The following is an 18,108-nucleotide window of genomic DNA, read 5'->3' as shown; positions in this document are numbered from 1 at the left end:
TTTGCAAAAACGCCAACCAGAAGTCTTAAAATTACGTGCAGATACAATAGCTCTTTAGACGCCGTCAGATCTGGAATCCAACGGCCGAGAAGTCTATATCTCCTAAGTTTTGGGTATCACTTGAAATTTTCCCCCCGCGGTGGCGCCGGTGGCGTGTGCTGCCGTTCCTGCGGTGCCACCTGCTGCGTGATACAGGGGCCAAGCCGGCCAGGTGGTGCTTCCCCAAGTCCTCCTCGGGTCGGTCCTGCCCGGTCTTCCTTCCTCCTACTTTTCCCCAGCACAAACAAAAGAAAAATGGAGTTAGCCATGGCCGCCGCCTACACCTCGTGCCTGGGCCTGCCCCCCGCCGCGCACCCGTACGACGACGCATCCGTGGCCTGCGCCCTCGGCCAGCTCTACTCCACCAAGGATCCGTTCGCCCTGCCGGTCAGCTGCCTCCTCCCGCCCCCCGAGCTGCCGCCGGCCTTCGGGTTGCCCGTCGGCGGCCTCGCCCCCGTCTGCTGCTGCGCCAAAGCCGCGGGGCCCCCCGCGTTCCCGCCCTTTCCGTGGGCGCACGCGCCCTCGCCGCCAGCGCCGCCGCGCTGCGCCATCACGGAGATCGACGAGTCCCGGGAGGTGGAGTCGGAGGACAACCTCTCCCCTCGCTCTGTCCTCACGCCCTGGAGGAGGCCGACGCCCGCCTCGCCGCTGTCTCCGCCTCCGCCTCTTGTGGTCGGAGGAAAACGGGCCTTCGACCCAAGCAGCGAGAAGACTTCTCTGATGATCTGCAATATCCCCAACGGATTCGTGTAAGCATGCTGCTCTTCTCTGCTGCCAGCCATTTCCCCCTCTTCTTTTTGCTGAAGTACTCTGTGAATTCTTGGTATGCGGCGCAGGAAGCGGAGGTTCATGGCGATTCTGGACCAGCATTGCGTCCAGGAGAACGATAATCCTGAATGGCGTGTCGTTGGCGGTGGCAAGTTCGTGAGGTCGGAGTATGACTTCCTCTACATCCCAATAGACTTCAGGTAGTACTAGCATTTGCATTTCTGAATTTGCTAATTCTCAATTGCCTGAAAACGAATTAGTCTAGTCGATTCTTCAGGAGAGTGGAGAGAGAGAGAGAGAGAGAGAGAGAGAGAGAGAGAGAGAGAGCAGCGCTCTGATGCCTTAGTTGACTGAAAACGAAATTCAGGTTAGTCCATTCTTCAGGATAGGAGAGAGAGAGAGAGAGAGAGAGAGAGAGCGAGAGAGAGAGAGAGAGAGAGAGAGAGAGAGAGAGCAGCGGTCTGAGGCCTCAGGACTGAAAACGAACTTCAGGTTAGTCGATTCTTCGGAAGAATAGAGACAGAGTGACAGCAGCGCTCAAAGGCCAAGATATCAGTGACGTGGCCGGCCGCAGTGTCTCCAACTCAGCCGAGGATGAGAATTCACAGGTGTGGGTGGGGGACAATTTCAGTTACAGTCCTGCTCCGATTAGATAGCCGTCGAGCTCGAGACAAGACGCGGCGGCTTCGCCGGTGAGCCAGGACCTCACAGGTGGCAGGGACAACGCAATGCCGCCAGAGGAGAGGTCGGGGCGGGGCGGAAAGAAGATCGGGTGGGGAAGAGTAAGACGAAGCAGTAGCCATTGCATTTCAATCCAATGTCTTGAAAAATCAACTGATTTAAAATGATCAGGCAACTGTTTTATAGGCTTCTGTTTTGTCTAATCCAAAGCTTGTTTGTTGTGTCCGTCTTTGCACAGGACGAAGTACAACAAAGGCTATGCGTTCGTCAACATGACAACGGCGATCGCTGCACGGCGGCTCCACGCGTTTCTCCACGGGCACCGCTGGGCCCTGGCAGGCTCTCGGAAGGTGTGTGAGGTCGTGCATGCGGACATCCAGGTACGCGCACACACATCGCCGGCCAACTCCACATCTTCGCCTCCGGCCAACGCCGTAACTCGAAGAAATGTTTGCCTGCTCGCAGGGGGTGGATGCTTTGTCAGCGCACTTCTCCTGCTCCAAGTTCCCCTGCGGTAACAAGGAATTCCTGCCGGTGCGCTTCGGCCCGCCACGGGATGGCCTCCGGCCGACGGTGGAGCGTGTGATTGGCCGCACGCTGGTCCACCGCCCCACTGATCAATCCGCCCGCCCCATGCCGCATGCTGCACGTATGTGTCCTCAAAGTTATAATCTGAACTTTTTCTGAACTTTGTATGGCTAGTAAGCAGTCGTGACCTGAATTGTATTGAGGTTTAGGGCCAGTTCTTTTGGGGCTTACGGGTAGCTGCCAAAATAAGCTGCCCCCTACCCAGCTTATTCTGGCAGCCCAACCTAAATTTTATTCTAGAAGCCTACTACTATGATGTTGTATTATGCTAGCGAAATGTACTCTTAGTTACTAGGAGTAGTTTCTTAGCATTAAAAACTAACTGGCTGATCCTTTCTCTCTGATGTTCTATTATTGACTGATCCTTTCTCTCTGATTAAGCTATAACTAACTGGCTGTTGGATACATTTTTGGTCCTCTTGCAGAAAGAGGAGGCAAATCGAAACCTGCTGCAGTGGGGAACAAAACTGTTTGAGCTGGTGGCTACTGGCTAGTGATGTCTTTGCTTCGTCGCGAGGATGGAGGCCTACTCACCTTAGGGTAGGTGCTTAGTGTGCTTGGTTACCCGAGATGTTGTGATCAAGTTTAGATGGTTCTTTTGTGGGTGCATGAGTATCTTCTAGTATCTGTATCCTAGCTTGGAGATGTTGGTTTCATTTGCCTTCCCTAGGTAGCAGCTATGCTTGGTGGTTCTGCCATCCGATTTCCTTTGAGTTGTCACTAACTGTACTCATCTGCCCAGAACTTTGTTAGATTGGTGTCTGCATCTGTTCGTATGTTATCCGCCCGTGTATGTGGTTAAAGATTTGGCATCCCGTTGCAATGTGTGATGTTGATGGCGCTGAACGAAGAGGTTAATATTGGGGGAGATTTTTGGCTCCCTGAGCACCAATGTGCTGTTTTTCCGCCCGCAAGTCTGCCCTTTGATTGTTGCAACAATGGGTGATATTTGAAATAATTTTATCTAGATTAATAACATAACGCCTGGTCATGTATGCATCGCTGCCCTCGGTTATCTCTGGAGCAAGGTAAGGTTATCGTCAGGTTTTGGGTGATATATCGGAGAAAACATATCTGGATTTTTTTCCATATTCTTGTACAGAAATGCATTTTTAGTAAAATAGAACTGTGAAGTCAATGCTCTAGCCTAACAAACTTGAGGTTGCCAAACGTTTCCGTAAATGGTGACCATAACGGTAACTTCCACGCTTCCAGGACTTTGTTCTAAGACGGGATTTGCCTGACGATGGAGGGATACTCTTCGGAGTTTGGACCCACTCGGTATTAAGGTATCCATCATTAGCTGACTATACATATAGCGTGATATGATCATGGGTTTACCAGAATGCAGAAACAAGAAAATAGAATAATATCAGTAATAAGGATCACTTGGTATTGTGATCAACCAGTTGCTTCACAAGGATACCGATAAAAGTCTCACCTGAAGTTTTGTTAAGTATCGCGGAGCAAAGGAACTGTGTACGCAAAGCCAAGTTTCGCTCGATAAAAGATATTCGTGTATATGTGAGAATCAATATGGATGTCCAGATCTCATCGAACCCGCAGGGTCAAATGCTTAGTTGTTAGTAGTTTGATAGAGAGCAAGGAGACACTTGAGTATTAGAAAAGGCACCGGAAGTGTTCCGCGTATTTTCGAAAATGTTTCGGGAAGTTTCAAGAAGGTCCAAGTAATGCCGAAAATGTTTCAAAGGTGCTCACAGAAGTCTTGGAAGCGTGGAAGATTCCAAGTGGTCCAATTGGGCTGCCACCTTGGTTGCAGCGGCCACATGGGCCCAAATGGCGCACCCCCTTCAGCTTATTAGGCAAGGAAGTGGAGCTGTGTGAGAAAGGAAAGGATCTCTAGGGGATGCTCCTCGTTGCACATGGAAGGGACGGATCCCCAGGGGATCCTTCCCCTTGATGCGACCAGCCCTTGGGGTTGCCCCCTCCACAAGTTGCATCCCCTATGCCACCTATAAATAGAGGAGAGGGGCACCCCCCCCCCCCAAGAGAGAATTTTCTGAAAGCCTACACCCCTTCCCTCTGTGCCAACATCCTCTCTACGTCGTAAGGCTACTGCGCCAATTACTCTCTGATAGCTCTTTGTCCTGGACGTCGAAGTGCTGCTGAACTATTGATTCGTTGCGCGTGGATATCGCAGAGGGGGTGTATGTTCGACTCTCAATCGAGGGTAATATTCTCATAGTTGGGAGATATAACCTAGCTGCAGAATCTATAAGTCTTCACCGACCTGATTGACATGCCTCTTGCATCTTTATAGTGATCCTGGGCGTGTACATTAGTACGGTAAAAAAATTGTATTGTATTGTATTCCCCAACATACGAAGGATGAATAGCCGTTGCACTTGATGTTGGAAGTCCTTGTGTATGTCTGAGCAAAGATGGGTGTATGTATGTCCGGGAAAAGATGGGTGTACCAAAGCTCAGAAATCAGGATATCATATTTGTTTAAGGATGGGTTTCGTCTCTGGAACAGAGGGGAACGAGGGTGGCGGAACCAATCGCCCTTCCGGTTTCCCAGATCGATGCGAACTCACCGGAGGCGCACCTGGAGGTGAGGGAGCGGTTCCCAGATCACTCGGAGTGGTCGGATCTCTTCACTAACATCATCCAACATGGCACGTTCGAGGAGTTAATGAGATTCACCGGCGACGACGGCTGCTACGATGTGGAGCTCCTCTTATTGGCGATGCAGGAGGCGGAACCTCCCGATCCGCAACAGGTGGCCCGGTGGGTCAATTTTCGCACGGCCAACCCATCTCGCCTCAACATCATGCGATCTTGGGTGGATGCACTCACCAACAGTCCGCCAGGAGTGCTTCCACCTAGGGTTCGCCCTCGTTGCCGTCAGTGAGCACGACCCACTGTGATGTGTACGTGAGGCAGGGCTCTACCCTTGTTTTGTTGCCTCATCACGGGGGGAGCTAGAATGCTGCACTGTCGTGTCGACCCTCCTCTTTGGCCCGGTGATCTTGGTATGGTTCCCCTAAACCATCGCTGATAACCCACTAGTATAGGGGATCAATTGTAGCCTCTTTCAATAAGTAAGAGTGTCGAACCCAACGAGGAGCTAAAGGTAGAACAAATATTCCCTCAAGTTCTATCGATCACCGATACAACTCTACACACGCTTAACGTTCTAGAACAAGTATGAAACTAGAAGTACTTTGTAGGTGTTTTTGGATAGGTTTGCAAGAATACAAAGAGCACGTAAAAAACTAGGGGCTGTTTTAGGTAAAGAAGCAATAAAGTTAGTATAGCGAGTGTGGAAAAGTGGTGGTAGGAGTTGTGAAATTGTCCCTAAGCAATTGACTACTTTACTAGACCGATAGCAAGTTTTATGTGAGAGAGGCCACTGCTAGCATGTCATCCCCGACTTGGAATTCTATGCACTTATGATTGGAACTATTAGTAAGCATCCGCAACTACTAACATTCATTAAGGTAAAACCCAACCACAGCATTAAGATATATTGGTCCCCCTTCACTCCCGTATGCATCAATTTCTATGCTCGGTTGAAGCTTCTGTCACTCTTGCCCTCCAATACGTAGTCCTATCAATATACAACTAACCCTATGGTGTGATCCACGCGCGCGCTCATATGATGGGCACCAAAGGACAGCAACATAACCACAAGCAAATTAAACCAATCATAGCAATTCACCAATCACCGATAGGACAACGAAAATCTACTCAGACATCATAGGATGGAAACACATCATTGGATAATAATATGAAGCATAAAGCACCATGTTCAAGTAGAGGGTACAACGGGTTGCGGGGGAGTGGACTGCTGTAGATAAATGGGGGAAGGTGATGATGATGTTGGTGAAGATGACGGAGGTGTTGGTGTAGATCGCAGTCACGATGATGGCCCCGGCGGCATTCCGGCACCACCGGGAAAGAGGGAGAGAGAGCCCCCCTTCTTCTTCTTCTTCATTGACCTTCTCCCTAGATGGGAGAAGGGTTTCCCCTCTGGTCCATGGCGTCCATGGAGGTGGAGGAGCGAGAGCCCCTCCGAGATTGGACCTGTCTCTCTTCGTTTCTGCGTTTCAGATTCTGCCCTTTCACCGTTTCTTAAATTCCCAAAGATCGGTAACTCCGATTGGGCTGAATTTTGGACACGATTTTTACCCGGATATTGGATTTCTTGCGGCGAAAGAAGGGCACCAACCGCCTTACGGGGTTGCCACGAGGGCCCAGGGCGCGCCTGACCCCCTGGGGCGCGCCCCCCTACCTCGTGGCCCCCTCGGGCATCGTCTCACGTTGATTCTTCTTCCCAAAATCACATATATTCCAAAAAAATTCCGTCAGTTTTTATCCCGTTTGGACTCCGTTTGATATGGATTTTCTGCGAAACAAAAAACATGCAACAAATAGGAACTGGCAGTGGGCACTGTATCAATATGTTAGTCCCCAAAAATAGTATAAAAAGTTGCCAAAAGTATATGAAAGTTGTATAATATTGGCATGGAACAATCAAAAATTATAGATACGACGGAGACGTATCAGCATCCCCAAGCTTAATTCCTGCTCGTCCTCGAGTAGGTAGATCATAAAAAAGATAATTTTTGATGTGGAATTCTACCTAGCATAATCTTAATCATGTAATCTAATCATGGCATGAATATTAAGACGCGAGTGATTCAAAGCAATAGTCTATCATTTGACATTAAGACAATAATACTTCAAGCATACTAATAAAGCAATCATGTCTTTTCAAAATAACATGGCCAAAGAAAGTTATCCCTACAAAATCATATGGTCTGGCTATGCTCCATCTTCACCACACAAAGCATTCAAATCATGCACAACCCCGATGACAAGCCAAGCAATTGTTTCATACTTTTGAAGTTCTCAAACCTTTTCAATTTTCACGCAATACATGAGCGTGAGCCATGAGTATAGCACTATAGGTGGAATAGAATATGATGGTGGAGGTTGTGTGGAGAAGACAAAAAGGGAGAAAGTCTCGCATCAACACGGCTAATCAATGGACTATGGAGATGCCCATCAATTGATGTCAATGCGAGGAGTAGGGATTGCCATGCAATGGATGCACTAGAGCTATAAGTGTATGAAAGCTCAAACTGAAACTAAGTGGGTATGCATCCAACTTGCTTGCTCATGAAGACCTGGGGCACTTGAGGAAGCCCATCATTGGAATATACAAGCCAAGTTCTATAATGAAAATTCCCACTAGTATATTTGAAGACATTAAAACTAAGCACTAATCGAGCCCTCTTAGGCCATTACCATTTCAAACCATTGGATGCCTGTTGTGGATGTCCGTGGCCGTTAGATTTCATTCTAATCGTGAGCTCCGAGCGCTCCATGTTTGGGTCGCTGCTCCCGTAACAAATTCGGAGATCTGATGTAAACTTCGGAAAAATGGGCTTGGGCCAAGCCTGCAGAGCCACGGTCGCCCCTCCTCCCCCCGTTCGTATTCTTCTCGCTCGATTCTCTCGCCTGCTCCCCTCCCAGACCTCTTGTTGTATCAGAGATGTGCAAACGAACCAGCGCTCCAGAGATCAGCACTGCGTCCCTAGGAAGTAACGGAGATGAAGGAAATGCGAAGGATAGGATCATAGCGAAAGACGATTCTCGTGGTACGTAGGCAACGCCTTATCTTCCTCCACACCATAGGACCAGCAGATCCATCTTCCACAGCTACGGCGGCAGGGCGGTACTGGTTCTGTTCTGAGCACTATAGCGACGCCTTCCCCTTCGGCTCCCCTTCTCTCTTCTCCTTCAGTATCCGCTCTCCACCTTCCTGCGAACACCAGTCCAGTCGCCCCTTCCGTGTGTGCGTTGCTCCTTTTATCCACAGATTTGGTCCATCCAGATGTTCTTGGATCCACCAATCTCTTACCACGGAAAAAAGTGAAGAAAGGCACTATTGATTCCCTTATATGTTTTTAGAACCCTTTGTTTATGATTCTCTCGATCTATTGATTTTATGGTCTGCTATGTTTCCCCTTTTCACCTGGTATTTTGACTCCCGTGGTACCTCAACATCTGAACCCGTTAGTGCAATTTGCTTGGCTATTTATATTGTTTGGAGATGAATCCAAAATTCGTCCCATGTGTACACTTGCAATTGGTTATACTAACTGTGCATCGTTCTACAATTGTAAATTTTCCAAGATAAAGTTTCTAAGTTCCCGATCAGATACTCGGACTGTTTATATTGTCTTGGTCACAATTTTGTGTGTGCGCGCGCACGCACGCGTGTATATAATTTGAGATGCATTGCAAACTGTCCTTAATATTTTTTCATACAATTTTGCACTCCTCCAGCAGTCCAGCTCCACATTTCTAATAATCATTTTTCAGATTCTTGCAGCCCATTTACTTCTAAACAGGGGAAGTCCTCATAATCCATGTCTTTGGTCCGGACCATGATATAGACAGCTGCCTCAACCAGACCAGGCAAGTTTTTTGAGCCTATACTATTTGGCTACAAATTTGCTTCCATGAATGACAACTATGTCAATGTCAAGGTTTGCCACTCGGCTCGCTGTGCAAACATAAATTCCCATTGTAGAATTTTACATATTTGATACAAATAAAATTAAACACAATGTTTGTTCATTCATTTTTCTAATGTCCAGATCTGCTCTAAATGGCATAGAATTCTGATTGTTTTATCATGAATTCAATACCGAAGATAATAATGGTATTTTCAACCTTGGTCTACAACATGTCATCAGTAGCACTTAAGCTTATTATTCAGGGATTGCAAAACTAGAAATGCTACTATTTTGCTACCATCACTATCCATGTAACTAAGTTACTCCTGCATTGGTGCTTTTAATGAAGCAATATTTTAGTCGGTGTTACAAATGTGTTGTTGAGTAGCATCCAAGTTTGTGCTAGCACTGTTGTTTTGATAGCATTATCAATTTTAAATCTTATCCACTTCCTTTTGTTTGTACTCTTATGAAATTGAATTATTCTCACTTATAGAAAACTCTACCCACCTTTTCTAAATTTGGTATTTTTATTTGCAACAACAATTACATATTTTTGTCTCTAACCTATCACGGCGCCCTCTTCAATGATGCCATATATTACTATATTTTAAATTGAAAAAATAGACAGGTGCGGCAACGCGTGCCGCCATGATCTAGTGAAAGTGACAACTCAAGAGACTCTCTATATGAAGAACATGGTGCTACTCAGAAGCACAAGTGTGGTAAAAGGATAGTAACATTCTCCCTTCTCTCTTTTCTCTCATTCATTTTTTTCTTTTTTTTGTAGGCTACTTTGGCCTCTCTCTCTCTTTTTTTTTGGGGGGGGGGGGGCTTCTCTGGCCACTTCTATTTTGATAACCTCACATGGGACAATGTTCTAATAATGATGATCATCACACTTTTATTTACTTACAACTCAATATTACAACTCGACACTAGAACAAAGATATGACTCTACATGAATGCCTCCGGCGGTGTGCCGGGATGTGCAATGATCTAGCTTAGCAATGACATAAAAAAAGGACAAGCCATGAAAACATCATGCTAGCTATCTTACGATCATGCAAAGCAATATGACAATGAATGCTCAAGTCATGTATATGATGATGATGAAAGTTGCATGGCAATATATCTCAGAATGGCTATGGAAATGCCATGATAGGTAGGTATGGTGGCTGTTTTGAGGAAGATATAAGGATGCTTATGTGTGATAGAGCGTATCATATCACGGCGTTTGGATGCACTGACGAAGTTTGCACCGACTCTCAAGGTGAGAAAGGGCAATGCACGATACCGAAGAGGCTAGCAATGATGGAAGGGTGAGAGTGCGTATAATCCATGGACTCAACATTAGTCATAAAGAACTCACATACTTATTGCAAAAATCTATTAGTCATCTAAACAAAGTACTACGTGCATGCTCCTAGGGGGATAGATTGGTAGGAAAATACCATCGCTCGTCCCCGACCGCCACTCATAAGGAAGACAATCAATAAATACCTCATGCTCCAACTTTGCTACATAACGGTTCACCATACGTGCATGCTACGGGAATCACAAACTTCAACACAAGTATTTCTACAATCCACAACTACCCACTAGCATGACTCTAATATCACCATCTTTATATTGCAAAACTATTGCAAGGAATCAAACATATCATATTCAGTGGTCTACAAGTTTTATGTAGGATTTTATGACTAACCATGTGAATGATCAATTCCTATCATCTCTCTAAATAGATATAAGTGAAGCAAGAGAGTTTAATTCTTTCTACAAAAGATATGCCCAAGCTCTAACAAATATAAGTGAAGCAAAAGAGCATTCTACAAATGGCGGTTTCTATGTGAAGAGAAACAGGCAATCCAAACTTCAAAAGATATAAGTGAAGCACATGAAGCATTCTATAAAGCCATACTCAAAACATATAAGTGAGGTGCAATTAGCATTCTATAAATAAACCAAGGACTATCTCATACCAGCATGGTGCATCAAAGAAAAGTGAAAACTAAATGCAAAAGACGCTCCAAGATTTGCACATATCACATGAACGAAACGAATCCGAAAACATACCGATACTTGTTGAAGAAAGATGGGATGCCTTCCGGGGCATCCCCAAGCTTAGACGCTTGAGTCTCCTTGAATATTTACTTGGGGTGCCTTGGGCATCCCCAAGCTTGAGCTCTTGTCACTCCTCCTTCTCCTCACATCGAGACCTCCTCGATCTTCGAACAGTTCATCCACACAAAACTCAACAGAAAGCTCGGTAAGGTCTGTTAGTATAATAAAGCAAATCACTACTCTAAGTACTGTTTCAAACCAATTCATATTTTGTTTTTGCATTGTAGATACTGTAATATAACTTTTCCATGGCTTAATCCACTAATAGAAATCGATAGTTTCATCAAAACAAGCAAACTATGCATCAAGAACAGAATCTGTCTTAAACAGGACAGTCTGTAGTAAAGACAGTGCAAAAACCTTCTGTCCTGCATCAAGAACATTCACCATACCTATGGTGCTCCAAAAATTCTGCCAAAATTAGGAAAAATAAACAATTTTTATATAAAGACAGTGCAAAAAGTTTTAGATCCGTTTGACGTTCCAGTAAAAATGTAAAATCGCGCACTACAACCAAAGTTTCTGTCCTGCACCGCACAAACCAACAAGCAATGTAAACATCCTAAAGGCAAACCTTGGCACATTATTTTTATAATACAATGGAATTGTACAAGGGGATAATTTATTTTTTGAAAATTTTATGTAATCAAGGGTCACAAAGTTTCCATGGGCATGAACAAAATACAAGGCTAGCTCCCACTTTAACAATGCTCGTCTTTCTCACTTTCGCTTTTTTTAAAAAAAGTTTTAGGTTCCCCTCTTTATTTTTCTGTTTTTAAACTTTATAAAAGTACTCAACGGAAATAAATGACTCTCTAAAACTTCCGGGTTGTCTCCCTGGTAGCGCTTTCTTTAAAGCCATTAAGCTAGGCATATAGTGCTCAAGTAATGGATCCACCCGGATCCCAAGGTATATCAAAGCCAATTTTAATTAACAATGATTTGTGATTTAGTAGTGAGCACAAAGTAACATAAATCATGCAACAACGAAGTCTAACTCTCTTTCTATGCATCGGCATGTCATAAAAGAACAATTCATGCACACATAGTAAAGGCCAATGCATAGTATAAACAGTTTCTTGCAATTTTATCTTATTGGAAACATGGAGAGGCGGAGATGTAGTTCCTCTCTCATAATAATTACAAGTAGGAGCAGCAAGCACATGCATATTATATCTATCAAAATCATCATGTGTAGTAGTAAAACGCAACCCATCAAAATAATCCTTAGTAAGGGCAAACTTCTCCGATATAGTGTAGTCGGGAGAATTTAAAAAGATAATAGGACTATCATGTGTGGGTGCAATAGCAACAATTTCATGTTTAACATAAGGAACTATATCAAGATCATCTCCATAAGCATAATTCATATTGGCATCTTGGCCACAAGCATAGCAAGCATCATCAAAAAGGGATATTTCAAAAGAATCAACGGGATCATAACAATCATCATAGCAATCATCCTTCGGTAAGCACGAAGGGAATTAAGAAATGTATGAGTTGAAGAGTTACTCACATTAGAAGGTGGGCATGGGTAGTGTAGGATCGAAAGTATGTCTAGAGGGGGGGGTGATTAGACTACTTGACCAAATAAAAATCTAGCCTTTTCCCAATTTTAGTTCTTGGCAGATTTTAGCTATCTTAGCACAAGTCAAGCAATCTCCACACAATTCAAGCAAGCACGCAAAAGAGTATATGAGCAGCGGAAAGTAAAGCATGCAACTTGCAAGAATGTAAAGGGAAGGGTTTGGAGGATTCAAACGCAATTGGAGACACGGATGTTTTTGCCGTGGTTCCGATAGGTGCTGCTATCATACATCCACGTTGATGGAGACTTCAACCCACGGAGGGTAACGGTTGCACGAGTCCACGGAGGGCTCCACCCACAAAGGGTCCACGAAGAAGCAACCTTGTCTATTCCATCACGGCCGTCGCCCATGAAGGACTTGCCTCACTAGCGGTAGATCTTCACGAAGTAGGCGATCTCCTTGCCCTTACAAACTCCTTGGTTCAAATCCACAATCTTGTCGGAGGCTCCCAAGTGACACCTAGCCAATCTAGGAGACACCACTCTCCAAGAAGTAACAAATGGTGTGTTGATGATGAATTCCTTGCTCTTGTGCTTCAAATGATAGTCTCCCCAACACTCAACTCTCTCTCACAGGATTTGGATTTGGTGGAAAGAACATTTGAGTGGAAAGCAACTTGGGGAAGGCTAGAGATCAAGATTCATATGGTTGGAATGGAATATCTTGACCTCAACACAAGTGTAGGTGCTTCTCTCTCAGAAAATGTGTATTGGAAGTGTAGGTATGTTCTGATGGATCTCTCCACGAATGAAGAGTGGGTGGCGGGGTATATATAGCCTCCACACAGAATCTAACTGTTACACACAATTTGCCAAACTCGATGGGACCGAATGGTTAAACTCGGTCGGACCGATTCAGCAAACCTAGTGACCGTTAGGATTTTCGGTGGGACTGAGATGCAACTCGGTAGGACCGATATGGTTAGGGTTAGGGCATAACGTAATCTTGATGTGACCGATTACACAAACTCGGTGGGACCGATTTTGGTAATAAGCTAACCAGAGAGTTGGTCAGGTAAACTTGGTGGGACCGATTCGCTCATCTCGGTGAGACCGAAATGTTACAAAAGGGAAACGAGAGTTTACATTGCAATCTCGGTGGGACCGATCGCTCATCTCTGTAAGACCGAAACGTTACGAAGGGAAATAGAGAGATTACAATCCCATCTCGGTGAGACCGAGATCCCTATCGGTGAAACCGAATTGCTAGGGTTTGTGGCAGTGGCTATGACATTTGAACTCGGTGGTTCCGGATAGAAAGAATCGGTGGGGCTGAGTTTGACTTTTGGTTTAGGTCATATGTGGATGTGGGAAGGTAGTTGAGGGTTTTGGAGCATATCACTAAGCACTTTGAGCAAGCAAGCCATTAAGCAACACCTCATCCCTCCTTGATAGTATTGGCTTTTCCTATAGACTCAATGTGATCTTGGATCACTAAAATATAAAATGTAGAGTCTTGATCTTGAAGCTTAAGCCAAACTTTTTGTCCTTAGAATTTTGAGGGATCCACTTTCCTCATCCATGCCATGCCATTCATTGAGATTTTCCTGAAATATTAATCTTGGAATAATGTTAGCTCAATGAGCTATATGTTGTTAGGAATTACCAAAACCACCTGGGGATAGTTGCACTTTCAATCTCCCCCTTTTTGGTAATTGATGACAACATATAGATCAAAGCTTCGACAAATGATAATAAGAGTGAAAGATATCGTCGCTTTGAGAAGTATGTGAAAAGCAAGAGCTCCCCCTAAATTTGTGCATGTCTTAAGATTTTCTTTGGACTGCAAATGCACAATGAGTTAGGATCATGGGTTACTCTTCCATGTCACATACATCTTGGTGGAGCGCTCAAAATGATAAGAATTAAATACATGCACTCATCACTAAGCAAAGTGAATGATCATATAAGGATAAGTAAGATAATATCATCTAACAAACATAAGTGTAGCTTATGATCAACCACATGATCATGAATGTCTCACAGATAATAGCATAGTATCTCAAGCAATCAAAAGTAAACAAAGTTCAACCACCAAAGCAAGAGAGAATAAAAAGCAACGCTCTCTCTCGAAGCCTATGATCTATACATTTTTCTCCCCCTTTGGCAATAAGTTACCAAAAAGTTCATAGAAAATGCATAGCACTAGAACGTCTCTCAGGCTTGGTCTTTAGGTGGTGGTGTCCAAAGAACTCCAAGGACGAAGGCTTCAGTCGAAGTAGACGGAGCTGATGGGGTAGGTGCTAGAGCTGGTGGCACTGAAGCTGTAGCTGGTGCAGATGAAGTGGCTCTAGTGTCTGGTACAGGCACTGCAGCAGATCTCTGAGCTCGAGGCACTCTGGCAAATGCATCAGTGGTTGTCTTGTCCTTCCTCTCCTGCATGTCATCCTGTAGCTGCTCCACAACAGACTGAATCTCAGTTACTTTGACATCTAAATCATAGAATTTTTGTTCCACGATTCTTTCCAGGCTCTCCTGGTTTTGAGTTAGGGTGGCTAACCCCTTCTCAATCCTCAGAGATGATGCTATCAAGTAACCAAGCTGGTCCTGCTTGCTTTTCAAAAAGTACTCAGATGCCTCCTCTTGAGTTGGCATCTTGGCAGCCTTCTCCATCTTTGCCTTCTCCTTCTTTGTTTGTGCTTGCACTGAGGAGGGTTCATCTTCATTCATCACAACTTGGTTGTCCTCGAAGTCAGGATAGATAGACAAGTGTTCCTTATCCAACAAGTATGCGCATGTGGCCATCTTTGAGTTTATCAACTCCTGGATCTGTGGGGCATATCCACAACTTCTTTTCTGGTCAGCTGCAGCCCTCTTGATAGTCTCAACTATAAGGCTCATGACCTTGAACTTCTATGGCACATCAAATATATGTAGCAAGTTAATTGCATGCCCTCTGATCATGTTGTGGTCACCTTACTTGTGCAAAAGAGTGTGCCTTAAGATCCAGTTGATCGTTGGCAGTCCTGACAGAAGAAAATGGACTGACCCAAACTTGAAAGTCTCAAGAGCATCTTCAGGAATCTCCTTGTACATATTTTCCATAGAGTTGTGATCCATCTTCTTCTTGGCATAGACATCCAAGTCATCTTCTTTTTCCTTAGGAGCATTGATCAAATTTGCCCATTCCTCAATAGTTGAGTGGTACCTTGTACCTTCAGACATCCATACTATCCTGCCATCTGGATAGAAGTGTGCTGTGGAGTAGAATTGCATTATGAGCTCCTCATTCCACTTTGTGAGCTTCTGCCCAACAAAGTCTGCAACTCCACAAGCACTGAAGTTATCAAACACACCAGGATAGTGTTCCTCATTTTCCTTGATATACTTCCAGTCGACCCACCTCATTTCACACACTATAGGCTTCTTGTCCAGCAGCACTGTCTCATAGAAATCCTGCTGTTCCTTTGTGTGGAACCTGTAATCAATAGTAGTCCTTCTCCTTGTAGCATATGGGTCTGTTTCTCTCCATTTCCTCAGTCCTGAGTCTCTCCTGATCTTCATGTTCTCAGCCACAGGATGAGCATCATTGTGGTATGGAATTTTTGGCTTCAATTTTCTCAGAACATGCTCTTCATCTTCTTCTTCAGCAACAGTCTCAGTCACTGGGGCCTTGTTCTTCTCAGCAGCTTGTATGTTTCTGGTATTTCTCTTTGGTGCAGTCTTGGGCTTGGAGGCAGCTTTGGGTGCTTCTTTGGGCTTTGATGATGCAACCCCTGTCCTGATAGCATCACCCATAAGCTTCTGTGCCTTGGGTGCTGGTGCAGCAACCTCTTCTTCCTCTTCTTCTTCCATCATGGAAGCCTTTCCAATCACTCTGGCCATGGTCTTCTTGACCCTTTCCTTCCTTTTCTTTCCTTCTGCAGCAGGCTCTTTGGGTTGAGATTCCAAAGATGCTTGAGAGGATGCTCTGGCCTTAGACATTGGTTGTCTTCCTGCTGGCCTTTTGATCTTCATCCCTGGCTTAACTGCAGCTGAGCTGTACTCCTTCTTAACCACTTTCTTCTTTGATGTGGCCTCATCCTTAGTGGCCACATAGTCTTCATCCTCAGACTCTGAAGTTTTCTTCTTGCTTGCTCTAGTGGCAGCCTTTGGCAAATTGCTTGGGTGCTCCTGCTACCATCATCTGAACTGCTAGAGGGACTAGTGCCCTCACTCAGGTGAACCTGCTCCTCTGACCTGTTCTGGCTGTCACTCTGGTCAGACATGTTGCAAACACTAACTGCAGACCCTGTGAATAGATTGTAGATGAGATAGAGTGGATGAGCATCACAAAATACAGAGATTTTTGCAAAAGAATGAGTCAAAAACTTAGTTTTAGTTTTCCACAGAAAGCATTTCGGATCAACCGATTTGTAAACTCGGTGATACCAAAGCAGCTGTTGGAACCTAAACTAGTGAACTCGGTCAGACCGAGTCACAGTTCGGTGGCACCGAGACTGCTAGGGTTTCACAAAGTCCTGAACTCGGTCACACCGATTTGCAATTCTTGGTCAGACCGAGAACCACATGTGCAATGGCCTTGGCCGAATCGGTGGAACCGAGTTCTGCAACCCAGTGGGTCCGAGATGGTTTCGGCGGAAACCTAACCCTAAATTTTCGACTCAACTCTAATCTACGGTGTGTTTTGACTGGATAGAAGTGTTTCAATCGTGGTAAGAATCATAATGAACACAATGTGCTAGGAGTCGGATGGGGATAGCACTGTGATCGAGTCCATACCCTAGTTCGGCGATGAACTCGCTACAGCGGCAACGGCGGGGAAGAATTCCGTTGACAGCGGCAGAGACCAGCGACAGGAGGCGGCTGGCAACGAGGATGACGATCCGAAGACCCAGGAGGCAGAGCGAGCTATGCGCGGGCGAAGGGGTTTCGGAGAAATTTCCAAAATTTTGCCCGTGAGTATATATAGCCCGACCCTGTCGGTGTGACCGAGTGGAACAACTCGGTGGCACCGAGATGCATAACTGTTGACAGTTACAGCAACTCGGTGTGACCGAAAAGTTCAAATCGGTTGCACCGAGATTGAAAACTTAGATCAACTTAGTGATCTCGGTATGACCGAAATGGAGGAATTGGTCAGACCGAAACACACAAAGAAGTTTTGGAAGTTTAAGTCTATGACGAATCGGGGACTCCGAGTGCTCCTCACACAGAGTGGTTCGAATCTGACTTGATCAAATTTTGTGATGTAGCATGAATAGAGTTTGAGACGAGAAAAGCATAGATAGCTAGAGAGGGTTCTTAGGCATTCTTTTCCATCCACTTGGCAAAAGATAAGAAAACCAATCAATCAAAACAACAAGTGGATGTCCTCGAATGAGTAAAATATGCAATCAACATGCTCACACAATAAAATGGCAATTGAAATATGTGGCAAAGCATGCACAACCAATTCTAGCATCTATCAAACAATTTGCGATGACTAGGTCATCTATATATGAGTATATTTGACTTAGGAGTCAAATGAGAACATTTGATCATAGGTCATACTCATCGTTTAAGCACAAGTGGGGTTACCACTTTTACATAAAGCATTGTTGTGTTCACACCATTAGAGTTGCTTTATCTCAATTCTTAGTGTAAAGCTCCCCCTAGATGTGAGATCCCCCTTAAGAGGGATGAACTAACCTTGGGTTTTGTCGATGATGACTTCATGTAGATGTTGAAGATGTGGATGCTCAATGTTGATGTAGATCATTTGGAGCTATCCATTGGAGTGAGTTGCACTTTCAATACCTACACGGGTTAGTCCCACAAGGAACAAACAAGGATATCCATAGACATAGAGTGATGCACACACAAGATGATGTCTATGAAAGCTTT

General features: G+C 44.9%; 1 protein-coding gene across 1 annotated transcript; it reads left to right on the top strand.

Annotated features, from left to right (window-relative positions):
• The first annotated feature begins 213 nt into the window (after positions 1-213).
• LOC125507252 (uncharacterized) lies at positions 214-2,879 on the top strand. Its single transcript, XM_048671894.2, has 5 exons — positions 214-788; positions 876-1,007; positions 1,727-1,868; positions 1,954-2,137; positions 2,502-2,879. Exons 1-5 carry the CDS (start codon positions 295-297, stop codon positions 2,549-2,551), a joined length of 1,002 nt encoding a protein of 333 aa, XP_048527851.2. The 5' UTR covers positions 214-294; the 3' UTR covers positions 2,552-2,879.
• Positions 2,880-18,108: the final 15,229 nt, after the last annotated feature.

The sequence above is a fragment of the Triticum urartu genome, chromosome 5A (genome assembly GCF_056163025.1).
Source record: "Triticum urartu cultivar PI428250 chromosome 5A, HENAU_Tu73, whole genome shotgun sequence".
In the NCBI taxonomy this organism is placed as follows: domain Eukaryota; kingdom Viridiplantae; phylum Streptophyta; class Magnoliopsida; order Poales; family Poaceae; genus Triticum; species Triticum urartu.
The sequence above is the reverse complement of the archived record's forward strand: the minus strand, read 5'-3'. Positions and strand labels throughout refer to the sequence as shown.

Coding starts and splice junctions, on each gene's coding strand:
- LOC125507252 (XM_048671894.2), top strand. CDS start 295: ATGGAGTTAGCCATGGCCGCCGCCTACACCTCGTGCCTGGGCCTGCCC. Junction 1,008..1,726: donor TACATCCCAATAGACTTCAG/GTAGTACTAGCA, acceptor GTCTTTGCACAG/GACGAAGTACAACAAAGGCT. Junction 1,869..1,953: donor TCGTGCATGCGGACATCCAG/GTACGCGCACAC, acceptor GCCTGCTCGCAG/GGGGTGGATGCTTTGTCAGC.